The sequence below is a fragment of the Chelonia mydas genome, chromosome 11, assembly GCF_015237465.2.
Source record: "Chelonia mydas isolate rCheMyd1 chromosome 11, rCheMyd1.pri.v2, whole genome shotgun sequence".
Classification (NCBI taxonomy): Eukaryota; Metazoa; Chordata; order Testudines; family Cheloniidae; genus Chelonia; species Chelonia mydas.
In genome coordinates, this window is record NC_051251.2 from 32835435 (window position 1) to 32862637 (window position 27203).

Sequence of the window (27203 nt, forward strand, 5' to 3'; positions counted from 1 at the left end):
ACTACTTATTCATTCCAATTAATTTAAGGACGATAGAAAAGAGGAATATGGTCCCTCAACAGATTTGTGTAAATCTTCATGGCCATTTAATTTTAGATGGGTGAATTGTTGAGCCTCAGTTTAGATGAACAGCTCGACAAAGCAGTAAACACAGTATACATTCACTTACGGGTCTCTCTAAATTTTATTTATCCGTAATTAGTATGCAGTATAGTCCAGTCTTTTCATTTATGCAAGAGGAATTAGTACTCACGGATGTTATTTTATTACGTAAGCCTAAAATAACAAAATCATCTCCCCTCCCCCGCCCCCCAGAGACAAACTGGAGCTCAAAGCTCCTTTGATCAGCTCCAAAGGAGGAAAATCATGCTGTCAGCATCCTGGATGTCACTACATCTATATGGGGTGAGGTACACTACTTAGCATTAAGAATTGCTTCTCAAAAAGTTCCTGACACAGGAAGTTTTCTATGTGGAGTTACATAGAAGGCTAGGCTCTTCCTAAAGGGACTCTCTCCTCTTTATATAGAAGCGATTTTTTTAAAATTTTTTTTATTTTCCCTTTCCTTGGAAACAGCCCTATATTATATATATATAAAATAGGGCTGTTTCTAAGGAGAGGAAAAGTAACAAAAATGTCTAGAGCGTAGCGAGTCTGCTTCACACCATACCTACAACATCCCAGAAATAGCTCTATTTTAGATATTTGACTATTTAATGCTTTGGTCAGGGGAAACAGTTTTTGATATTTTGCCATAAGTTATTTGGTTTAGAAGCATTACTTCTGGGGCAGGACAACACACACAACATATGGAACAGCACCTCTTGCTACAGATATCACAATTGGGGGGAAATCTCTTTAGAACATCCATGTGTTTGTGTCCTTCTGTATGTTTTCTTTTTCAACTCTCTTTCAGACTGAGGCTGAAGGTGACCAATTAACATCATACAATTGCACTGAAGTGATGCTAATGCTCTGAGTGAAATTCACTGGGATTGTACATCCTCAGCCAATTTAATTCACGGCAGCTGGCACTGGAAAAGTACTTTTATGCAGCAGTGTGATGCTAGTGACTGTAATTGTTAAATCCCATGTTGCTTGCAGACTTCTTGTGGAGACAGCTAGGCCTGAATTTACCATTACGTGTGTAGGCCTGGATTGAGGCAAAGAAGGGCATAGCTTTTGCATTCAAATCAGATATTTGATAAAACTATTAATAAATTATTTCCTGTTTGCTCTTAAAGAACAATAAATGACTTGTAGTTTGAGAAAGCTAAAATTCAATTTTAATGAACCATTTGGGAGGGAAGGGGAGCCTTTGAGAAGTGGAATCCAAATTTGAGCAGTTCAACATGAAGAAACACTAAAGTTTCACCATAAGCTGTTTGGGGTCCATCCAGTCTCCAGATATAGTTAGAATTGAAGAGAAAGAAGGCATTTTCATTTTTTCAATCTTTTTTATTCAAAAGTTTTCAAAAGAAATAAAACAGAAAAAGCTAACAATCTAATCAAATGTACAGTTCAAAAATGTCTTTTGGCGTTTAACAAGTCCTAGGAAACAAAACTACAGAGTTATCTTGAACCGGACAAATAAGTTACCACTGGCAAGTTTGTGGCACTAGAAAAACAAAAATAAAAAATTAACTCTCTTGATCATATAGATATCTCTATGAAAATCTTTTTTTTTCAATCTGTACAAAAGGTCTTTCTTCATAAATTAATTTTTTTTTTTATAATTTAATGGCTGTCTACTACGTGATGTTTAAGTAACTGATTATTTCTTTATGTACAGAGGTTAAATTTCCCAAATCTTACCCGGACAATGAGTATGGCACTTAGTTCAGACATTTCTAGCAGCAGCTCTTCCCTCCCTCTAATACAGCTATTATATTGCAATTTTAACGAATGCAAAAAATATCAAGTAGTGAGAGATCCAAGAATGGCAATATACCAGATACAGGGAAGGTGCTGCAGGAAGTCTGGACTTTTACAAAGCAGTAATATTCCAGGGAGCATAGAACCAATAATACCACAACTTTTTTTTTTTAAAAAGAAAAAACAAACATCTCTTATGACTATGTAACTCACTAGAATCTACACTTCTCAGAGCAGCAATTTATTTTTGAAACTATGAAATGTCACCGACATCTATACTCCAATACTCACACAATTTAACAACTAAAAATACTTGAATGAAGTAACTGCTTAGCCCTAGCTCCTGAGCTAGGATGATTTGGTCTGTGGAAACAGGGAGGGCCAGCAACCTGTCCCAATACAAAAAGAAATAAACTTTGAGGTAGATAACTGATCATATACAGCTGACCAGACAAGTACACAGTTTTGGAAGACAACTTAATTTATCATTTGATTTAAAACATATGCCATTGTAATAAAAGAGCTTTAATAGCAGTGAATTATCTAATACGTAAAAATACAAATAACTGTGTATTTATTAATCAGGAATTTCATAGTTTCAAAACTGGTTTTCTTTACACTTAACACTTGTAGTGATGATGTAAAGCGTGGCACTGCTTGGATCCAAGTCTTCCTTCATGCTTTTTGTGTCCATACTTCAATTAAAATTATAAAACCTAAAGGCAAATGTACAAAAAAAGGCACATTCTCCTAACCGCAAACTGGTCCGGCAAAAATAAAGAGTACAGAAGACGTAATGCTGAGACAAATCAGAATTATTGGTTACTGGCTCTTTGTTCTTTGGTAAAGTTACCTTTAAAAGTGCCAAGTCTTTTTATTTTTATTTACCTCCTATAGAGAGCTAGTACCCAATCAATTATGCGTCTACTTACATCTCAGCTTATGTTTGCAAACAAGTCCTTAGCTTTTGCCATTTTGCTGTAATAGCAAATTTTCTGTTTGCTAGGTCTCAGCACAATCATCATTCTAAAGCACTATCATTAGTATAAAGGAAGGACAAAAACGTTCTGTGATATTCCCACCCCAGACTCCCCACTCTACCTACACTAAAACTAGAACATCAAGTTAGTTTCTGAAAAAAGGCAAAAAAAGATTTTACATTGCATCTTACAGCAGAGTTCCTAAATCATTCAAACTATCAGAGGAAACTATTGGCATATGGCCTTACAAACAATTTATCCTATTAAAATTCCCCCAGTCAGAAAATGTGTTTCACACAAAACATTTTTCCCCTCTTGCATTTCACTACCTTACACATTATGTGAAAAATCATTAAAAACACCTACTACACATTAAAAAAAGCCAAATTTTCAGCAATTTTTATTGACTACCTTTTAAAAGCCCTATGCTGCTGTTTTACAAGGCATAATAGACCAGCTCATTTGGTCAAAGCATTCTACACCATTAGTTTGGACTACTTACTGAAACAGCTACAGCATGAAAGATTTAAGGCAAATTGGAATTTATAGAAAAGGATAAGACACTTCACACTACGTTAAAAGAAAAACAGAAAGCTAAGAGAACAGACACTAACTGCAACACTGCACTGTAGCAACACTCACACACTGCAAGCACAGATCATCATTTTAGATGTTTTACTATTTTAAACTTCAGAAAACCCATTTCATACAATAAAAAACAAAACAAAAGAAAAAAACAAAACAAAAACAAAAAACAAACCAAAAACAAACCAAAATACAAATTCTGCCATGCACGTGAATAAGTCTTCGTGGTCATCTGTGCATACCCAGAAATTTGAAAAAAAAAAAAAAAAAAATTGCATCATAATACTTGATAAAAATTTTCTTACTAAAATAAACCTGTTCACAGGAACAGCTACTAGATGAATTTAAGGATTTTTTATGCACCTTATAGAACTTATAGCAAAAATAGTTTTAGTTGATTTCATTATAAATAATGTTTTCAAGAACCTGTGCAAAACTGTCAATAATTCCTAAAGCACAATTGATCAGTAAAATCCATGATTGTTTCAGCCTTTGCACCCTTCTCCAGGCAAGGTCAACACTGGACATCTGTAACATAAAGAAGTCAGAGCTAGGGCAGAATTACTTTTGCATTGTCTTCTATTGTAGACATCTGTGAAATTGTTTCTTACCTCAGACGTAGTTTTGAGAGGACCAAGTGAGCCCATGTACATACTTGACAACTGATCAGGAAGGTGCCAAGTGCCCTGGGAGTTGAGGGTTCTCAGCACCTGCGCAAATAGTCCCTTTGCCTAATTACAGCCTTATCCTATAGTTTTTTTCTCATACAAAATCCCACTGATTCCCCACTGGGAGTTCTGCTTGCTGAGAGCTTAGGGACTGTGACCCTGCACTCAAACTGAGGGTTTGTGTGTGTGTGTGTGTGTGTGTGTGTGTTTTTAATGGCATCTACTGTTGGTGCATTCATGGGGAGGAACATTATTTTGCAGATTCAGTTTAGTAATATTAACACTGTTTGCCACTCTGCTATTCATTATTTATAGGGACCATACTGACTCATAGTGCATGTAAACACTAAGAACAATGCTTCTTAAGACATTACATTCATGCAATATTGACTTTTAAGGGGAGTGCTCAATGTTTCCAGTGGTGGTGGTTATAATATGCCTCAGAGAAACTGGGTAGCAGTTTTACCATCTCTTCAAGGGGCCAAATGTTGTCCCTTCTGCTCTGTGAACATGCAAAGCCCCAAATAAGTGGAGATAATACTGATCTTGTGCTAGGGACAGGATATGAAGAGCAGAACTTTGCTTCCCTGTGTGCCCTGGATCACTGCTTGGCAGCAGCAATCTTCACATGCCCACAGAGAAGGCTTAGGACAAGGCCATGCATCTGAACTATACTGACCCACAAGCAAGATGCCCTGAATTGGGCATGCAGGGGCCATGGTGCAGTGACAGTCCACAGGATGTGCCTGGGTAATCGCGAAGTTTAGGATTTAGGCCCCTCAACCTCAAAAGGAAGAATGGGGATGAGCAAGGCCTGTTTACTTGTGATTCCTGTAGGGGCCAGTGTTTGGCCAATGTAAAGTAACAAACACGCAGACACGTTCACTATTATATGGAACATGGCATCAGATAAAATGTGCTCAGCTAATGAATTTGTTTATATGACAATTTTTAGACTTCCTGAGTATAGAAGAAATTCTTATCCGAATACTTGGGATGAGAACAGTGTTACCATTACCACAGAACATACTTGACCTGCAAAACCAAAGATAATTGAGATATGTATGTATTAGTGAATGTGCACTAGGCAAACAGGATTATGTACAGAAGCTGGACAATCATAAAACTGCTGGTGCCTTCTGTGTTTCTAATAAACCTGTGTCATGAGAGCTACAGAAATGAACTTTTATGAACCTTTCGGGGTACATAAGCAATGTAGTGAGAGATTCACTTTCTAGTGCATGAATAAAGTTCTTTCAGTGTGAAATCTTGCAAAACTTTATAAACATTTATGGAACTGAAGTATAGAGAAGAACTAAACTCCAGAAGCTTATGTCTTGGAAGGATTGAATGAAGAAAATGGAATGCTAGGGAAATGGTCAATGCAAACAAAACTTTAAGGGTGGCAAGCTATAAAAAGCAGTGCTGCATGGAAGGGGTTACAGTCCAAACAAATGAGTGACTTATTAAGGAAAGCAAATGGAACATTTTCTATGAAAAGGAAGAAATTAACTAACTCTGAGACAAATTTAAGCCAGGACTAACACTTTGTTGACCAGTCTGTCTCCTTCCGACAGTCTTAAAGACATGAAAGGGGAGTCTTTACAAGTGAAACTCAACAAGGATTTCCTTGAGGAGATTCCACTGCATCATCCCACTGCGGGTGGCATTGCTTCTCTGTAGGAAAGCCACTTCCAAGTTAGTGCTGGGATTCAAACTGTTCTCTGCACAAGTCTGATGCCATGCATGGAAGCACTGATGTCTCAATGTGAACAAGTGAAGCAATTGTGTGCCAGAGAAACTACTAATACATTATTACAGATAATTCATTAAGGGGCTAATCTTGAAGCCTTTACTCTATTTTTTCTAATTTCTCACTCTGGCAAAATTCAAATTGATGCTGGGCTCTGGCCCTAAATTATTAGGGGTTTTATTTAGATTATATCGCTTTTGTAAGCTACAGTATATTGTACATTTAGTTTTGAATTCATGTCTTTTTCAGAGTAGCAGGACAAGCCCCTACCTCAGTTATTTGTTTTGCTGATACGTATATGGAGAATGGTCACTGGATGTCTCTACTGTAACCTGCTGTTGGCCGCTAGCTTCCTGTAAAAGAAGAAAAAGGGGTTGAGACATGATGTCCAGCAATACTAGCTAGCGCCTAGATTTCCCAAAATGACTAGAGATTTTGGATGCCTCTGTATTCTGTTGTACAACCCAAGAGACTTGACTGGGCCTGGCTTTCAGAAAGCATTAAGCATCTTCTCCTTCATCCTTCTAAAAAACCAGGCCCCTCTCTAAGGTTTCTCAAGTTAGGTACCCCAAAAGTGATGCATCCAACTTGGCCTGCACTTTTATTTATAACAGAAGATCTAACGAAATATAAAATGATCAAGTACATGTTCTATTTCCTAAATTGCTATAGCAATAACTAGACAATGTGATGAGATTAACAGAATGGAACCACACAAACATATTAAAAAATGAGAGGATAAATTCTAACGTTTTCTGTAGACCACTACAAGTCACCATCTTTGTGCTGTGAGTCAGTGTGAAGAACATAGACTTCTGCATTCCCATAAATTCTGTAAAAAGAAAAGGAGTACTTGTGGCGCCTTAGAGACTAACAAATTTATTTGAGCATAAGCTTTCGGGAGCCACAGCTCACTTCATCGGATGCATCCGATGAAGTGAACTGTAGCTCACGAAAGCTTATGCTCAAATAAATTTGTTAGTCTCTAAGGTGCCACAAGTATTCTTTTTCTTTTTGCGGATACAGACTAACACGGCTGCTACTCTGAAACCATATATTTTGTGTGTATCTGCTTGGGTATTGTAGTGTGGCTGGCTCTACGGAACACTAAGGGTTAGTTCCGCTGGAGCTCTCAACACACAGACCCGTAACCAGGCGATGACTAATTCAACTGCTAGAGACACAAGGTGAGCGGGCTAGTATCTTTTATCAGACCAACTTCTGTTGGTGAGAAAGACAAGTTTTCAAGCTTATACAGAGCTCTTTTTTAGGTCAACAAAAGCGTGTCTCTCTCACCAACAGAAGTTGGTCCGATAAAAGATACTAGATGAGAGGAGATGAGATGGATGAGGTAATATCATGGGACCTACACAACTACAATACCACAGCATAATTCAATGTCTGGTACTTAAGAGGAAAATACAGTGAATCCACCACTCGTAGTTTGCCTCTGACACATCTGGGGAGGTGTATAAATCATACTGACCAGGGTCAAGTGTCTCAGGACAAACAGACTCTGAAATGGATAAAATATGGCCTGTAAACTTCAGGATGTGGGCAGAGAGAGATAAAATAAAAACTAGGGAATGAGAGGCTGCAGGGGTGAAATCTGCCTTTCCCAGCCCCAATGCTGGGGGTTCTGGGGATAAGTGGGGCCTACATAAACCTTAGCATTTCCTTGCAAGTTTAAGTAAGATAATACACATATAGGCTTTTTGTTCCTTAACCCTTTTCCTTCCTGTGGATGAATAAATAATACTTTGATTTGAACACGCTATTCTCTGTCACTACATTTTTATAGTGGTCACGGGTCAGAAGTCTAAGCAGGGGCCAAAATCCAGCTGGCCATGTTGAGGACATAGTTGATGGACAGGAGTGGTGTAAATAGTGTGATTACACCCTGAGAGTTACAGGCCTATAACTGGGAAAGAGTGCCCAAGGAGAGACTGAGAGTGGTCAATGGTATAGCTCCCCCTGGAACTGCAACATGCAGTCATATCTCAAAGCTAAGCAGGGCTGGGCTGGGTCGCTGCTTGGATGGAAGAACTAACTATTAGAAGTTCACATTGGTGCAATATATTTATTTGATGAAAATAATGACATGATGGTAGTTTTATTAAACTCCATTTGTACTCAAAGGTCCTGCATAATGTAACGTTTTCATCTGTATTTTTTTTTCCTGGCAAAACAATAAATATAACAATTTTGGCTGTAATAGTCTGCTGCTTATAAAATTTACCAACCTCAACAGGAACAGCTGCTGTCTGAACATGTGTATACTGGGGTATGTAGGCTCCTTGCATAGCTGTTGTGGCTGGCATGTACTAAAAAGACAGAGACAATACATTCAGCTAAAATAAAATCTGATGCAAACCCCATAAAGATTTTTTAAATATATATTTGAGTGCTCTGGTAGGGAAGAAGATTCAAAGCAAGCTTTATCTAAAATCAATAACCAGTGCAGAGAAGTGAGGTGTATTACACTGAGCAGTGTTAGTACCCAAACTCAACTTTGGCTTCAGAAACAAAGAGGTTAAGTATTTTCTTTCCAACAAAATTCCAGTCTGAGTCTTTTTCTTACCAGTATGTACCCAAGGAGGAAGGATGCTCTTATGGTTAAGGAACTGGCTTGAAGATCTGGGTCAATTTCTTGTTTTGCCACTGTGTGACATACACTGTGTGACTTTGAGCAAGACTCTTATCTCTGTGCCTCAGTTTCACATCTGTGAACATTGAGGATAATATTTCTCTGCTTGACAGAGGTGTTCTAGAGGATAAATGCATTTATGTTTGAGAAGTGGCAAGAAACTACACTGATAGAGGCCAGACTTTATCTAAATAAAGTGTGCCATGTATTTTTTATTAATCCAATGTATTTGTTTCCATGAGGAATGCAGTTTAAACTAGGAAGCTCATGGTGTTCCTTTAGGTCAGTGGTTCAAATTTAGCTTAAGTCAATAACGAGCAAAAGTTACCATCAGATGGGTCTCTTCAAACATCTGTATTAAATGGATCGGTATAGGTACTTCTCTGTGTCAAACTACCATTTGGTATGCTAGATATAACACTGCATAGAATTTAATATACAGATGTAAGAAGTTTTTAGCAGATGAAATGTCTTCATATCAGACAAATGTATGAGAATCAAATAATTTATTTACAACACTGAACCCTGCAGAGTGAACTCAGCACCATTATTTCTGCTTCAAGTCCAGTTCTAGAATTAAAACTACTTAAACTGGGCTACTTTCATTTGCTTTGTTCCATGCATTTGGAGTGCATTTCACACTACTACACTAGCTTGTCTGCTTACTCTTTTGCCCTAAAGAATCTGTGGAGACAGCCATTTACATTTTAATTGAGGAGGAAAAATTCTTAGTGGTTTTTATGTACACTACACAGACATTGTAATCAATACACAACATTTTCCCTTTGTATATACTGAGCTTTATATTAAATGCCACATACCGTTCCAGTACTGCCTAATGAAAGGTGACTCATCTGTTGTGTCAGAGGGTTTATCATTGATGCAGGCTGTAGTGACATGGTGTGGTCCATGGAGGGAGTCAATACAGCACCCTATAGGAGAGAAAAAAACAAGTTTAAGAATGAGACTGTCCAGATTTTAATTACACTTCTCTTTTGGCTCAGGCACATAAATACGGCCTTTAATTCCAAACCAGTAGGGTTTGCCCTAACCCACAACAATGAGTCTGGATACTAGCTGGTCTCGGAGATCCTAAGGATTTTACTCCATTTTATAGCTAACTACCCAATTTATACATGCACCAATCTGAATTTGTAAACTGAGTAATTACTTAACTACCTACCAAAAGTGCAAGATTTGATGTACAATGGATAGACCTGCAAATATTTCATGTGCCACTGTCTGATAGAGAGAATACTTTCCTCAACAGCAACAAATGATGCACTTCCATGACTGCCTGTGCAAGTTTCATACCCTTGAGTTAGGCATTGTAACTTTTGATCAGGGAAGTAACAGTTTCACTAGGGCACGAGTACCAGAGGACTATGTTGTAAATACCATTTCTTTTGTAGAAAGTCTATCTAACATGATGGGATTACCACATTCGTGTCACGTCTCTCCATCTTTATATGTACAGTGGACATAGTTTTTAAGCACCTGAAGTTGCCAAATATTCAGTTGGTGTACAGGTGTTCGGAAAACTCTTAAGAATGCATGAGGGTTAATTTAGATGGATGGATACAGATGGGGTTTATTTCCACCCTAAGATGTTCCTGTAAAATTACGTTTCTAAATATATTGTATGTGTTATATATGCAGGCATGTGACTGAAAAGAGGTTTAGGTTGAAAATTAATAGAAATAATTACAGCATACTGAAAATCAGTGTTTTTGAATGAATAATTTATTCTTTTTACAGCAGGTCTTATATTTTTTTTTATAAAGTACTGAGTGTAGTTAGAAAAACAACCATGTGACCAGTGTCGATGAAATGAGTCACAGGCTGCACAAACACTGCAAGAATTTCCTGTTCTGCAGACTGCAAGTGTCTCTGCAAAGCAAATGAATGAGAAAGAGAGAGCACAAGCTTCCACACAGGCCGAAGACCAAAACTGAGAAGTCAGGAATCTAGATCTTTCATTTCACCGAGATAATAGCTAGAATTGAACACCTGTAAATGGAATATCCCTAATAGCATGATAACCTATTAATTTGCATTTCTCACAGCATAACTTACAGGCTTTCATCCTTGTTTATAATTTCAAAACTCTATGTTGATAAAGGGTGTAAATAAAATCCGTTGTGTCCATTAATGACATACTTGGGAAAAATATGTATCAGTTGGTCATGTTGAAAGGATGTAAGTGTTCGACACCATCTTTTTTGCTTGCACATACAGAAAACACTTTGCCAAAAAAATTTACGTTTTCCAGCCTGCATAAGGAGGTTAATTAAAGTCCAGGCAATTTCCTTGCTAGCTTTGAAAATGTGCTTGTTTGTCAGCCATTGCACTGCATATATTAAAGCACGAGTCAGTGTATATAATGTCAGTACCAATGAACTCAGTCATTTTGATATGGAATGGTACTGATGAGGGGGGAAATGAGATGGGCAAATTATATATAAAGAATACATGACTGTGTGATATAAAAATATCATAGACATGAGTGGGGGTGACCTGCATTACTCATGAGTGGGGAAGCCATGGGCAACTAAATGAGTGTCCATAAATCTGTGTATATCATACCATATATTTTTCTTCTGTAAAACAGGTGGCCTGAATTATTTTAAATCTGCTCTAGAGCATTTTTAAAATTGGTTCTGCAATTTATCACATGCATATTACCACCACATGGGCTATGTCACAAAGCGTTCAATCTCAGCATCCTAAAAAAAGGATGTACTTATCCCTCAGGAAATTGCACTGGGGATAAATGGAGCTGTCCTCATCAACCTGCCTTCCTGAACACATGGACCGTGTCCCTTTTCCTTCCTATTTTTCCCTTTCAAAGTGACAAAAAAATGTGAGAATGACACTATAGCCCAGTGGTTAGGGCCCTCACCTGAGACGTTCAAGTTCTTTCATCTCATCATTTGGGAGTGCAGAGGAATTGAACTGGAGCCTCCCACGTCCCAGGTGAGTTTCCTAACCACTAGGCTGAAGATTATAAGGAAAGCCACTGCCGCTACCTCCTCCTCCTGGCTGTTTTGAATGGAGCTAGACAGGCTCTGAGTGTGTCTACTGGATTAACTCCCAGAGGCAAAATAGGCGGGGACATGCCTATCTCCAGCTGGACTGAAGATCATGTTGGGACTTAGGCATCCAATGCATTGGGGCACCTGCCTGAGGAAGCAGTGCACATGCCCAGAGACAGAAACTTAGGCACCTAAGGGAATTCTACAGCAAATATTTAGGTGATGAATGAATTTAGGTACCTACAGTGTTCAGTGGCAGCTGAGCAGGGATTTTGTGGATTGCAGTAGTGCCTAAATATTGGCTTTAGGCACTTAAGTCCCTTAGTGAACCTGAGCCATTGTTATTGAGGACCAGTAAAGTGGAGCCCTGGCAAAGGAAGGCTGGGCTAGTTAAAATTTGAAGTAGCAGGAGTCATGACTGAGACCCAATTCCAACTGATCACCTCCTCTTCCTTCCTTCTTAGCATACAGTGTCCCACGGTAGAATCACCAAAATCCAAGAAAGATTATGGAAAGGAGAGTTATTTACCTTGTACAGAAATTGTAATTCTTTGAGGTGTTTTGTCCCTATGGTGCTCCACTTCAGGATGTGTGCACAACTGTGCACTCTTGATTGGAGATTTTGTCAGCAGTACCCATGGGTCCACACCTGCCTCCCATGCAACCGTGTGCTCCAGTGTAAGGATGTATAGGTGAGAGTGGACCTGCCACTGCTCCAGTTCCTTCTGAACCTCAAAGCTCAAGAATAACTCGAGCATAGGGGAAGTAGGGCAGGTAATGCATCAGCTCTGGAAGCATGCACAAGAACAGCATGCTGGGAAAAGGCATGCACTGATGACAGCTCTGGAAATGTCTGTGACATGTCCCTTCTTCAGTAAGGCTACAGAAGTAGACTGCACTTTGAGGGAATGAGCTATCACTTCAGGAGTGGGATGCACCCCTGAAACTTAGCAATAGGTTAATATGCATCCCGAAACTCATTTAGAGAGTCTTTGGGTGGAGATCAGGTGCCCTTTCGTTCTTTCCGTGGTGGAGATTAAAGGTCTAGGAGAAGCCCTGAAGGGCTTAGTCCTGTCAAAGTTAAAAGTAAGAGCTCTTCTTATGTCCCGTGTATGGAGACTAGCTCCTTCTCTTGAGGAGTAAGGCTTGGGCTACACCGTCGATAGATGTATGTACTGATTAATGTGGACTCTGAAGATACCTTAGGTAAGAAATGGGGGTGAGGGAAATGATGTTCCTTTGTCACAATAAAATACCATGTCTGGTGGGTCAGCCGTAAGGGCTCCTAGCTCTTCTACTGTCCTGGCTGAGGAGACGGCTGTAAGAAATGAGATCTTAAGAGATAGATGAAGGAGGCAACAGCTCCCAATAGGTTCAAATGGGGTTTTCTTAGCATATTAAGAACTAAATTGAGGTCCCCTGGATGAGTTGGTTTCTTGACAGTAGGAAAAAGGTTAAACAGGCTTTTCATGAACTTTGTACTGGCTGGGTGAGCAAAGACTGAAAACTCTTCAATGGTGTGTGTGAGAGAAAGTCTTTAATGGCAGCTAGCAGAATCTTATCTGAGTTCAGCTATAATCCTGTAGTTTTCAAATTTACCAGGTAAATTTAGAGTGTTGGAAAGGTGAGATTCAAGAGGTGGTACCAGATCAGAAAACATTTCTATATTTGGCTTTCCTATTACTGAGTAGTACTGTCTAGACCTCCGGAGAGCTGTCCTGTTTTATGTTCCAGAGAGCCATCTAATACCCATGCCTTGAAATGACGCAACAAGAGGCTGGGGTGAATCATGAATCCTGATTCCTGGGTGTGGCGATTCACTGACAGAGGAAGACAGAGATGGTTGCAGGAACAGTCAAACAGTCTGGGAACCATATTTGCCTTGTCTATGATTGTGCGAAGCGGATAGCCACTGATCTGTCCCGTTTCAGCTTGTTCAGGAGACTGAAGAGTAACGGCATCAGGGGATAAGCACAGAGGAATACTAGGCCGAGGGATACTGAGAGCACCTCCCAATGAGTTGAACAGAACCATTGGCACTCATCAGCTTGTGACAGTAGAGTGTTGTTGATGGGTATGGCAATTTTGCCCTGCAGTGAGGCCTGGAGAATGTCCAGCAAGGAATGCTGAGGTTTTGCATCTCCTCTAGCAGGATTTGTAAGGTCTCTGTAGTCCTTTTCACAAGTTCCTGGAAGGCCTTGAAATCATCTGCTCCTGAGTAGGATTGGAAGTGGAGGGCATAACAGTCTCCTTTGGTGAGGAGGAGGATTTGTGGGAAGGAGGTGTCTCCTCTTCTGAACCTGGCTCCTGCTTCTCTGGAAGCTCCTCCTGTGAACTAAGACCTGGTGTCAGTAGTTGCTGTTCTTGAGGAGTCCTCTTATGAGGGTACTGTGTAAAAGTGCTCACCATAGGGGGCCCACTGTGGTGGGATGTAAAGAAAAGAGGTAGGACCCAAAGGTTGTTTCTGCCAGCTGTATATACTGCTGGGACACTCTTCCTTGGGATGCACTCCAAGGGAAAAAGAGAAGGTAATGAAAAGGGTGAGGAACCTTAAACCAACAACTCAAAGTCAGAGGACGTCTTGGGGGCAAGTGGTGCTTGTACAGGTGGCTGGTGAGGGACCAGTAACTGCATCAGTACTGGCTGTTGAGAATTCACAGATGGAACCATCAGCTCTGGATCATGAGCTGGTATCAGTGGGAAGTCTTTCTAAGTAGCCTTCCTGTGGGTAGCCGGAGACCACATCAACGCCAGAGGTCAAGTCCCCCTGTGGATACCCAGAGACCACACTGATACCAGAGGTCAAGTTGTCATGGAAGGGTAGACAGACTCTGGAAGGTAAACTGGTGCTAGAGGGAAATTCCGGCCGGTACCTCTCAAACGAGAGAATTCAGTTTCTTCCAGGTACTGGGAAGTTTGGATAGTGTTCCTTGGGAGGCTGCACGCTGGGAGGTACCAGAGACAATATCGAGGAATGGTCCATGGGTTCTCTACCATGAACTGAGAAAGACAGTACCAAGGAGTTGGACACCTTGATGTTTGAGGAGTCCTTATCCTTCAGAGGCACGGAGTCCAGTACCTTGAAGTTACTTGCTGTATGCTTATCAGTATTCAGCAAGGTCAGTACCAGAGGGATTAGAAGCCTCAACAGTACCCATACTGGGATGCGAGGACTCATTAATCCCAGTTCAAGGGGGTTACTTTCCCCTCCTCTTGGTTTCTTGTTCTGTTCTCTTTCTTTTTTGGTGTTTCAGAAGAATCTAAAGGGCCCCCACGCTCTTTGCTTACTGGAGCAGAAACAGTCACCAGGGAGCTCTGAGCAGCTGAAGCTGATGTACAGTGGGTGGGGAATGGACTCAGACCCCAAAAGTCTCAAAGAATGTTCCATAAGAAGTTTTAGTTTATCCTCCCTTCGTTTATTTTTTTAGATCTCTTTTTGAATCCAGTGCGGATCTCACACCTGGAGGGGATCTGGAGTGTCCCCAAGGCAGCAGAGGCAGCCAGGGTGCCTGTCGCTACAGGGCAAAGATATGTGGCAAGTCAGACAGGTTTGAAGCCCAGTATCTTGGCATAACCCATTGGGAAAGTCTGCAGAAGAGAGCCAAGTTTAAATATAGACACAAAACAGGCAAAAAAGGGAGGGGGAATCCCGCAAAGTACAAATTGTACTAAACAAATGAAAAACTAAGAAAAAACAAGAAAAAAGTTAGCAAGCTGTGCATCTAGCTAAGTGGGCACTGCAACACTCCATCTTGAGCTGCAGGTGGCTGAGAAGGAACTGAAATGGTAATGGGCCTGGTCTTCCCTATATACCATCACACCAGAACATGAGGAATGTGTAGGGTGCAGGTGTGGTCTCACAGGAACTGCTGGCAAAATATCTGTTCAAGAGTGTACGGGCGCGTGCACATCCTGAAGTGGAGCACCAATAGGGACAATTACTTGAGGAAGAACGGATCTATTTCCTACAATTTGAGATCTTCAGAAAGCTGCAAAGAATTTTATATCTACACAAACACAAAAAGAGCGACAGTGGGAGAAGGAAGCATAAGAACTTACAGGGTGCTGCATAATATATGGTTGAGGTTGCATCCAAGAAGGACTCTGAACCTAGAACAAAAATAAGTTTTAATTTTCATCATCACACTATTTTTCTTTAATGCACCCATTTTAAATATCATGATTATTTTATCAATCATAACATAAAAAGCCTTCACGTGTTCATCTGCTTACCTAAACCAGCCTCTGTCTGATTTAGACTAGGAAACACTGATTCCTATTAAAACTTCTATTTACAAACCTCAGCTCTGTTGGAAGGAGTAAAACTACAGTCTAATGGAAAGGCAAGATATGGACATAACATACTATGTGGAACTCTCAAAGCAGTATGTTTTATTCACTTTAATCTAATTTGTAGTGCAGGCCTTAGAAACTCTATGGAACACTCTGTAAAGGTCCCAGTGGAAAGAGATGTTTAGCTTCCACTCATGTTGAGGTGTGAAATGCCTATTTGTCCTTGGAAATCACAATGGGAAAAGTAATCAGAAACTCTCGGAAAGCACAGGATTGTTTGCTCTGAGTTTATGCTCAGGTGGCATTGGACTGAAAGGACTGGCTAGTCTGATAGTTTCTACTCAGTTTGCAATGGTTAAAATACCAGTAATTCTGCTTCAACCTGTTACAGGGACAAGAATAAGGATTGGCAAATTTGGGTTTCTCTTGAAAGGCCAACAGAGTACAGTATTCTTAAAGACCAGGAACAGGGAGTGTGGTCCTGACAAGCACGCTCTCTTTAATGGCAAGCAGCTCTTTGATTTTTCAGAGAAAGTGAGATTAACTTTGTCTGAGACTTTCTGACTTGAGGCAGGATAACTTTAAAAGATTCTTATAACTTCAGTGATATGCTAATCTGCTTCTCTTAGTTGAAAGAGGCTGGTTTAAAGAACCATCTAGTACTCCTGCTTCTACAAAAGACTTTTTTGTGAGAGAAGTCAAGGCAGGCTAGAAACATGGAGCTGTCACGTCTCCATCTCCTACCAAGAAAGTATGCAGAGGATGAGGAAGGTTTCCGATCTTTTCTGTGCACCTAAAATAGGTTAATTAGTGCTGCTGGAGACTTAAGGGCCACGAGGTGCCTAAACCACCTCACATGGAGTCCTGTGAAGAGCAGAGGCAGTTAGACCTTGTGAATTGAGGTGACTTTCTGCAAGATCAATATTTCCTGCCCTTCTTTCTCGATTATTTTTCTCTTGAGTCACATTGAATGACTCTCTTCCTTTTCAAACATTAAAGAGCAGAAGCCTGCTTCTGCAGCTCACTTTGTAGAAGGCAGAGCGAGGACCAGGGAATTCAGGAACCCAGAGTCTTCAATTTCAAAACTGTTGGTGCAATTTGACTGGTGCTTTGACTGATCTCTTCAGCTGACTCACAACTTTCATCTGGGTGTATCAGAGGTGCAGAAAGAGTACGAACAAACACTAACCAAACATTATGAAATCTGATGTCCTTCAGTAAAACTAACTCTAAGAACAGGTTTTGCTGCACCTCAAGGAAAAACAGTCTCAATTTCATGATGCATTCTGTTTGTGTAAGTGATAGGATGCTGTATGTTCAGCAAGCGTGGATCTGTAATTAAGATGTGATTAATATCTGTATTATGAAACTCTTTTGGCCAGAAAAAAACATCACTTCCTTCTACACAGAATTATTCTTTCATTTTCATTTCTAATTAAAAGGATGCAATAATTTCAGATAGTACAGTGTAAACAGTGTTTAAACTGTTCCATTCTCTAGAATCTGAGCCTTGTGCCACACATTGAAAAAACACTGCCAGTAACAGATATTTGGAAATATGCAATACCATATACTGCATATTTGAATGGGAAATAGCCTAGAAAGCCTGCATTTTATTCACAAGTAACTTCTCAGTGTTTCCATGCCAAATTCCAGTTTTCACATGCAACAAAGGAAAGAATCTGAGAGATTCCATGAAGGACAGTGAGAGCCTAACAAGGATTCGCTTTGTGTTTTTAACAAGGAATAAAAAACTAAAATCATTGGAATTTTGCAGGGTAGGAGGGAGGAAGGGTGGAAGCTTATAATAATTCTCAGAATTTACTGACTATCAAGGCAGTACCATAATGTCCTCCCCAGGATGACCAATTTTCAATAGGTAGTGGAAGCACAAATAGGCCCATTCTCCTTCACTTCCCTCACCTGGGGCTGCTGAACCATATGGAAGTTTCTACAAGAGCATAATATAGGCCTTAAATGGGACCAGAGGGACATGCAGATCTTGTGCTGACTCTCTGTATGGGGCTGTATTTCACCTGTTCTGCACAAATGGTACAGTTTGGCCCTTAAACTCAGTTTTATGCTAGGAAATGGGAGGTAATTGCTAAATTTAACAAACCAAAATCTTCAGCATTTCATGTTAGGATTTTTTACTCCCTTGGTTTAATCTTCAATCAAATCTACTTTGCTTTTGGATGTCTCTCCTATATGAAGTAAATGCCTACAATAGCTAAATTAGAGGGACATGGTGGGTGAGGTCATATCTTTTATTGCACCAACTTCTGGTGAAAGAGAGAAGCTTTCGAGCTTATGCAAAGCTCTTCTTCAGACCTGAGGAAGAAGTGAAGCTCTGTGTAAGCTCGAAAGCTTGTCTCTTTCACCAACAGAAGCTGGTGCAATAAAAGATAATACCTTACCCAATGTGTGTCTCTATTATCCTGGGCCCAACACAGCTACAACAGCACTGCAAACAGCAATAGCTAAATGTCTCTTTAAGCTGTGGTGTGGCAAGTCAGCCTTTGCCTGATGCTACTGAACTGCAGCAGTAAATCCGGACTCTCAATAAATGGAAATACAGAAGATCAGAGTGATATTTAAAAACGAACATTCTTGAAAGCTTTATTCCAAATGTGATAACTGCTTTATCAGCATATTACATTTTTTGTAAGCTTATTGCAGTGGGAGGCAGAATTACTCATGCCAGTTGCTTTTGTTTCAATGCTCACTGAAGTCAAAGGACAGACTCCAATTGACTTCAGTGTGCTTTGTACTGGGCTCTGAGATTCCAAAGTGTGCACTGAGTACTCTTTGCTTTACAATCCTTATGATACCAAAGTAACTCCTGCTTTAAAAGGCCCTTTTAGGCCACAGAATGCTTTCCTCATATGTGGAAATATTTGTACTTGACCTCACGGCTGTCCATGATTTTCTCCCAGTCATCTGAACTCTTCTTCAAGCTTTCTCCCCTAGGATGTAGTGAGTGTCTAATCTCTTCTTAGGACTCCTTATGCCTAAAGGAAGCCGCAGGAGGATGGGCAAATCTTCAAGCAAAAGCCGGCCAACCAAACCAAAGAGGGTTTAAATAAAGGTATTCTCTTACAAAGACACTACAGATATAAAAAGGATTCAACAAACTGCCATGGAGGACAAAATAGATCTATATATGAAATCTACAAGTGGCCAACAAATACCCTAGCTGTAACCACAAGCAACAGCCTTTATTTTGCAAGATTCCTTACAACTAATTACATTGCTGTGCTACATAAAACAAGCAGCACTTCAAAACAAGCACCTGTTAGTAATCCATGTGGCATTTGTGCTAATCCTGTATGGAATTGAATAGCTTTTTCATTTAAGTTTAGCATTTTTGTAGAGACCCATAAAAAAGATGTAGCAACCAGTGAATAAGCATCAGTCCCTATGAATCAATTCTGCGACTGAGCTCTAAGTACAAACCTGGTACGTAGAAACTGGAGAAGCAATATATGGCGTAATAGATGTTTGAGTGATCATCCTGTTTGTTGCAATACTGTATGGTGAAGGATAAAATCTACAAGATACAAAAAAAAAATTAAACCCTACAAATGTAATAACTCTATGCATCTTTCATAATGCAGAAAATTCTTTTGTTTAGTGTCACCACTTGACGTACCCATTTTGTAAAGCAGCTGTAGTTGGATCATAAGTAAGCGTCATTCCAGCCTTTAAGGAAAAAAATAAATATGTACACACACACATATATATATATATATAAATATAAAATGGAAGAGTTGACAAAATTATATTTTGGAAATTGTTTACATAAATCCTTCTTTAAATATATTATTCTTTAGTAAAAAAACTGATCAGTGATATTTTATTTTCCTATGCTGAGGGAAAGGTTAACAGCAGGCAAAAGTAATGACATAGTAAAAGGAGTCACTGAACTATAACCTTGGCTCAGAATACAGAGTTTCAGTATGAAGAGAGAAATGCAGTAACTGCAAAGTTGGTGTGGTGTGTATGTGTGTGTTTGTGTGTGTGGTGCATTAACTATAAAAATGAATGTGGAGAACTGTTCCTCAGAAGACAGATGTGAACATTTTCATAGCCTCAAATGTTTAGTCTTACTAAAGACAGTAAAAGCATATGAAAGAATTATCTTGGATATTAAAATTTAAGAAAGACTATATCATCAGTGTGATTGGAAAAAAACATCATGTTGCCCAGCACTTGTGTATTTCTCTCATATGTTGTAAAATAGGTACAACACTGTATTTCAATCCTAACTGATTTACAACATTCACATGACTTAACCCATTTCAATGCTGTATAAACAAAATGTTTAGTTATATATTACTGAAGTTATGTTTTTTTTGGCAGTTTTACACTGGAAGTATATATTGTGGGTAAAATCCTGCTCCCCTGAAAACTTCAATTGAGTTCAAAAGGATCAGGATTTCATCTTTTGCATTTACATAGAGATACAGGACTGGAATGGGACTCCTGGGTCACCAAGCTCCGTCCCCTACTATCACAGTCAACCCTGTCATATAAATCCCATTCATAAATGTATCAAACACCATCCTATAACCAGTTAGATTGTTTGCCCCCACTACTCCGATTGGGAGGCTGTTCCAGAACCTTCCTCCTCTGCGGGTTAGAAATCTTCTTCTAATTTCCAGCCTAAAATTTATTCATGTCCAGCTTATATCCATCTGTTCTTGTGCCAACACTGTCCTTTAGCTTAAATAGCTCTTTTCCCTCCCTGGTATTTACTCCCTCAACGTATTTATAGAGAGCAGTCATATCCCCTCTCAGCCTTCCCTTTACTAGGCTAAACAAGCTAAGCTCTTTTAGTCTCCTCTTGCAAGGACACATCGATTACCAGGACTGTACAAAGTATTCCAGATGAGATCTTACCAGTTCAATGGCATTAATACTTCCCGATCTTTACTGGGAATACCTTTCCTGATATATCCTAGAATTGCATTTGCCGTTTTCATGGTCACATTACACTGGTTGCTCATAATCTTCCTGTGATTGCCAAAACATCCCGTCTTTTTCCTCCTCTGTTGTTTCCAAATGATGAGCCCCAAATTTATTAGAAATTCTTAGTAGTCCCTAAATGCATGACCTTGTACTATTAAATTTCATCCATTTCTATTACTCTACTCAAGGCCACCCAGTTCCTCCTGTATAATATTCTGATCCTCCTTTGCACTGATGATCAACAGGTTTTTTAAAGAAAACTAAAGATGCATTTAAATATTTTATAAAAAGTTACAAACTGGGATGAGGGAGTTGCTGACACACACTCAATGTGCCAAAAGGCCAAGCCAAGAAGTCTATATGCTTATCATTTTTGTAAGTATTCATTATCACACACCCATACTAAAGCTTGAAGGGAGGACTTACAAGTCTCACCTCGCCTTCTCTATGCCACGCTCTCCCGTTCTGTATATACTTGTTCTGATTCTGTCTCTTTTTCTGTCCTCCATCGGCAAATTTGCACAACAAAGGTTCTGCAGGAGCTAAAGGAATAAGGAATACTTTGAATTAGGCAGTTTTGTATTAAATTTATTAGGCATTCCAAATATTGTATACATTTATCAGTAAAACACACTACATTTTATTAACTTTTTAAAAAAATATGTAATGTTAAAATTATAGCATTAACACAGACCATTGATAGAGCATCAACTAGTGGGCAGGACTGAACATGAGAATATGTATTCCACAATACACTGTACCATCAATAGTTGACAATCAAGTCACATACAACTAAAGAATAAAAATCTTGAGGGATATGGGGACCAATCCATTTTCTTCTAACCATATAAACCCAAAATTGTTTAAAATACTTTTCTGTTTAAAAAAATTTTTTTTAATAGTTTAACGTGTTATAAAGGGGCATTCTCAACGTAAAATCTAGTCAGTTTCTAAAAGTCAATGGGGGTCTACATGGGCACTGTGGTGTGCAGTATGGAATTAGTTGTGGGATAGGTCCTTAACTATCTATGGAGTGTAAACAGATAAACTGATCACATACAAATACTGTCAAATGCCTAAAGCAAACTAAATGGAAAAATAAATAACATTTTCTCTGATCTCTTTCAGTTGTAGTCATCATGTGTTACTTCTAACAACGGGTTAAATGAAATATAAAATGAAAAATTTTAATTGATTTGTCCCTTTAACATAGAGATATAACAAGACAGTAACATCAGGTACAGCTATGGGCTATAGTTTCTTCTTAGCTCTTCTAGTCAGATTATTATATCTCAATTTAAAATGATCACATAATAAGACTGTTAGCAAGACACATGACCAGGATATATTCTACCACGTATCCCATGCATGTTCCATTGTTCTGTGAACTAATGAAGACTGTGGATCTAGTTCTGAGCTGTGCCTTTCAGGAGGTGCAGTCCAGGAAGGAGGTGGGTTTGGGTAGGGGGCTTTAAGTCACTTTTGGGATTCCTGCATTCTGGGTTTAGTTCCCATAGTCAGTTATAGCAGCCTTTAGACATTTCAGCAGCTTCCCACAGATGCCTGCATTTTGCTTGGCTAGGCCAGGCCAAAATAGCCAGAGCTCAGGCACTCTGGCACAAAACCTTCCTTTCTTAACATTGCTTCTGCACACCTTGTCATGCCACAAAAATGAAGGTTTGATGTGGAAGCAGTGTAGGCTATTAACCCAATCTTATGCCACCTTGCACTGGGAGATTCCCAGCTGCTTTCCCCTTTTCACCTCTGCAGCATAGAGGAGACAGAGCCCAGAAATGAAACCTGAAATTCTTGACTATTTTCCTTTTACGTCACTCTTTGGGCAGCCTCAGAAAAAGGGATCACCTACATCTTTATGATGTTTTCCCTTTTCTAGTCTTTACACAGTAGACTAACCATGATCACCACTTCTGTTCCTTATCTCAAAATGTAAGCAGTCATAAAGAGAAAATATAGGTGGAAAAGTTTGCATCTTACTCTTTCCCTATTTATTATTACCCTAATTTATTATCCTTCTGAGCACCTTTCACTGATACACAGTCTTTTCCCATCCAACCTCACCGACAGGGCGGAAGCATCACTGTGACTTGGCTCTTCACAATTCACTGCCAATAATTCCTGCTACATGAGCTGTCTAATAACACTCCTTTATTCTTTCTCTAATAGGCAACACCCCAGTGAGAAAAGGTTGGATCTAAAAACTTGTAGGTTTCCAAATGTGAATTAGGATTAGGAGACAAGAATCAAAATGGTAGCACACCTGTAACAAAATAAACCCAAAAATTTCCATATAGATATCATTAGTGCCCACACGCTATTCATGCTGTCTAAAAGTGCTAAAGCTGATTGCTTCTTCCATCTTTTGTATGACTGGTTTCTGAACCTTCTAACAGGGGAGACTGGATAGCTCAGAGGATTAATAACAAGGCAAAGACTTTCACCTCTAAGCCATCAGTTTAAGTCTGCCTCAGGCTGGGTGGTCAAGTCATTACCTGGGGCTGGCCTACGTGAAATGAATTATTGATACTATTTCTGGTTCTACTGGGAAAATACCCACATCATACCTGCGTACTTCTTGGCAGTCTTTCCATGAAAGATGCATGGACTTAGAGGCAGAAACACCCTCACAGGTGGTCCCTTGTGGTCAAGGTTGAATATGAGGCATATCAGTGAGGAAGCTTGCACTGCTACTGCCTACATCGTATATATTCAGTAGACAAATAGAAATATTCAGTGTCTGGGTCTAGAAATCTGGCACCTTCCATGAAAACACTTAAAAATAAATCTTAAGGGGAATTACTTAATATTGCATAGTGATAAATTAAGCTAGGGACAATGTAGGCTGACAATATGGAAAACACCTAAGTGGGTTAGAAACACAAGTCTCATTGACTTCCAATTGAATTTGTGCTCCTAAGTCACTGAGGCACTTTTTAAAATCCCGTTCTATATGATTAGTTGTAACAAACTACTATAGTGATGTCCTTTGTGCTATTAGATTAAGATGTTCTTTATCTGTTGTATGAACTTTTCCTCAGTTAAACTGGTTGAGTGATTAGTGCTTCATGGCCGGAAGTACAGAGCCCCTGCACATCCCATGAAGTCTTTTTCGTCTTACCACAAATTTCTTCCTCCTCCCCCCTTTAAAAAGAGAAGAAAACTAACGTTACTCAGGCAATTCAAATGGTACGTTTCCTATAAGGATGTAAATTCTTCTGTTGCATATATAGGACATGTATGTACAACAGCAGTCTGTGTTGCTTGTTAAATGTATATCTTCATATATTCTGAGTTGAGCTGTCAAATATTTACCATAAAATATACAGTGGCGAAGTTAGTGTTACTGAAGCACACTAAACTTTTGAATTCCTTTACTTCTGAATGCTAATTTTCTCAACATTACAGCTGCATTCACTTTTGCATTTAAAATACAGAAAACTCAACAAGGTGGTTTTAAAATACTAGTTCCTTAAACAGTTTGCTTAAATGCTGCCTATTTTAGTATTTTTTTCACAGCATATTGCCAAGCAACAAAGCATATGGTACCAATGAATTCTGACATTAAAACATCACTACAGTGATGCAGCAAGACCATACAGCTAGACACTTTTGCCAAAAACTGGATTCCCCCCCACAACTAAATCATGTGTCTAGTGCAGGCCCAAAATCATAACAAATATCAGTAACTTTATATTTTTTCGAAAGAAACTGAATGGACTCCACTGTCACCAAATTAATCCTCGTTTGGTTGAATATAAAGCTCAGGGGCCAAAGGTCATTTCCCTGATCCTTCTAATATTGCTACAGTAGCACATTTTGAGTTGTCACAATTAACTTCTCTCTCTCTTTAATTACTGTTCCTTAAAATTAAACAGCAGGCACAAGATGAGAGAATTAAGAAAAAAATAAAACTCTCTCTCAAATTTAACATTTTATTCTAGACTTAATAGGTGAAATGCTGGTCCCACTGACTTCAGAGGCGCCAAGTTTTTACCCAATAACTCCAAGGCCTACAGTAACTGTGGTTCTTTCAAAGGTGTTGTCCACATGTATTCCACTTCTGGTACACACACGCTCCATGCTCACAAGATCAGAATTTTTTTGAATAGCATTGTCCATTGGGACCGCATCTGCACCCTGTAGCTGAGGGCACAAAGAGTGGGTCAGCTGCAACTGTCCATCAGTTCTTTCACTAAAGCAGAGTTCACCTAATATAGGACTCTGTCTGAAGGAAGGCAGTTCATGGAAGGTATGTGGAAAGCACATCTTGAAGAACTACAGTTACTATAGGCTGGGTAACCGATCTTTGTCCTTTTAGTGATTGTCCATATGGATTCCATTCCTGGTGACTCAGAAGCTGTGAGTTCATTTCCTGAAGGTGGATGCTCTGAACTGGAACAGTCTACCAAAGAGGAGTGCTGAGTGAAGCTGTTAACAGAACTCCAGGTAGCTAAGTAGATCTGAATTCCTTCTTTCCTTAGATGAGTTGTCACAACCACCAACCACTTGGTGAATTCTCTCAAAGCCACAGAGAGTCTGAAGGGAAGCACCCTTGTGTTGAGACTTTCCCACCAGGAACCTGAGGTATTTTCTGTGAGCCATGTGAACTGTAATGTGCAAAAAGATGTCTTGCAAGTCAACAGACATAAATCAATGTTGCAGATCTAAGCGAGGAATTATAGAAGCTAATGTTACCATCCTGAACTTGAAATGACTGACGAATTAGAGTTGAAGGGCCAGAACAAGGCACCAAACACTTTTCTTTTTTGGAATCAGGAAAAAATGAGAGTAAAAGTCCCTGCCCTGGAACTCCAGGATGACTCGGGCAATTTGGAGCTGTAGAAGGGAGTCCACTTGCTTTCTTAGCAATATTTTGTGAGACAGGTTCCTGAAGAATCATGGAGAAAGGGAAATGGATGGAGTATCCCTTGTCTGCTGTTTCCAGGACCCACTGGTCTGAGGTTATCTAGTTTCAGGACTCCCCAAAACAATTCCTAAACAGGGATGGAACGTGAGAGAGGCAAGGGAGTAGGAGAGGAAGGTAAATCCCATGGGTCTAAGTGACTCTTGACTGCACTATCAGAACTGCTGATGGAAGGTCGATGTAGAATGTGTGGTGAAGGAGGAAGGGGCAGAGTGTGTCTTCCTCAGAGGCTTGGACAATCTTTGCTAGCTGCAGTAGTATGAAGAAGGTTGTCTCTGTTCGATAGTTCTGAGGCCTATATTGTTTTCTCCTGGGGACTAGGATGTACACCCGCAGAGAGCATATGGCCCATGAGTCCTTTCTGTCCAGGGCTCTGTCAGGAAAAAGAGATCGCAGCCTTCAAAGGGTTGGTCTTGATGGTCATTTGAACCTCCTTCAGTATTCCAGAAGATTTGTTAAGAGGAGGCCCTATGCATTCTGATTGCAGTCGCCATACCATGAGCTACCGTGTTGATGGCATTAGTGGCCTGTAATGAAATCTGTGCAACCAGTTATCCCTCTAACACCAGCGACTTGAGCGCCTTTCTGTGTTCCTGCAGGAGCGACAATTGATCCCAGTTCAGGAAAGTATATTTAGCCATGAGTGCTTGGTAATTTGATATGGGTATTTGTAAACTGGCTGAGGAGTATGTCTTATGCCCAACGAGTTCCAGCTTTTTGGGGTCCTTGTCCCAAGATGCTGCCTTAGGTGGTCTCTGCTGTTTAGATTTCTTTTGGAGTCAGCCACTTCCAAGGGCAGGTGTTGGATGGTTATAAAAATATTCAAATCCCTTAATGGAGACTTGGTAGTGTCTTTGAGATGGGTGCCATGGAAGGATGTTGCTCCCAAGAGTCTCGATGTCTTTGCAATGTAAGAGCATCCTCTGGATTCCCTGTCTGAATAGCTCGGTTCACAGGGCAATGAGTCGGCAATTACATGAGTGACATTTTCTCAAGACCTTCAGAACTAGAGGAGGAACAGGAATATAATGCTCTCGTAGGTGGGGCCATTCTTTTGGGGGTTTTAAGGTCCCACAATATCCTGTGCTGGGATGGAGGTGGTGGCTGTAGTCAGTACTGGGGCCAATAATGTCCTAGTGGAGACCAACAATAGTGACTGGCTGGTTGGACACTGTTAAGTCTCCTACTATGGTGAACCTCATGGGCACCAACAAGGTGAGCTCTGAGAATGTTCTTTCCACTCTGGAAGTGTGTTCACTACTGCAGAGCACAGTCTGGGGTGCTCTGATGTCAGTACTGAGAGTGGGACCTTAGATCCTTGTACTGGCAAGGGAAGCTCTGATGATTGTGCCCATTGCTTTGGTGCTGCAGTTTTGGTTCTGAGATTTTTGGTGCCAGAGACTTGGATTCAAATGCATCTGAGTGGTGTTGAGTTAACGGTTGGACCTCCTCCG

The 27203-nt window shown here is 39.9% G+C and overlaps 1 protein-coding gene across 14 annotated transcripts in view; it reads right to left on the reverse strand.

Annotated features, from left to right (window-relative positions):
* Nucleotides 1-1437: 1437 nt before the first annotated feature.
* Nucleotides 1438-27203, reverse strand: part of RBMS1 (RNA binding motif single stranded interacting protein 1) — a 205043-nt gene continuing 179277 nt past the window's right edge. For 6 of the 14 annotated variants that reach the window (XM_037912623.2, XM_043525851.1, XM_037912626.2 and 3 more), the window contains exons 7-14: nucleotides 21234-21349; nucleotides 19489-19538; nucleotides 19293-19386; nucleotides 15603-15653; nucleotides 9330-9440; nucleotides 8105-8185; nucleotides 6132-6214; nucleotides 1438-3968 (exon numbers count right to left, since the gene is read on the reverse strand). In XM_037912623.2, coding sequence (XP_037768551.1) covers nucleotides 6137-6214; nucleotides 8105-8185; nucleotides 9330-9440; nucleotides 15603-15653; nucleotides 19293-19386; nucleotides 19489-19538; nucleotides 21234-21349 — 581 coding nt within the window. In that variant the 3' untranslated portion in view covers nucleotides 1438-3968; nucleotides 6132-6136. Of the gene's footprint in view, nucleotides 5144-6131; nucleotides 6215-8104; nucleotides 8186-9329; nucleotides 9441-15602; nucleotides 15654-19292; nucleotides 19387-19488; nucleotides 19539-21233; nucleotides 21350-27203 lie in introns of all 14 variants that reach the window. The other 8 variants (XM_037912625.2, XM_043525853.1, XM_043525848.1 and 5 more) reach the window with 4 other exon arrangements.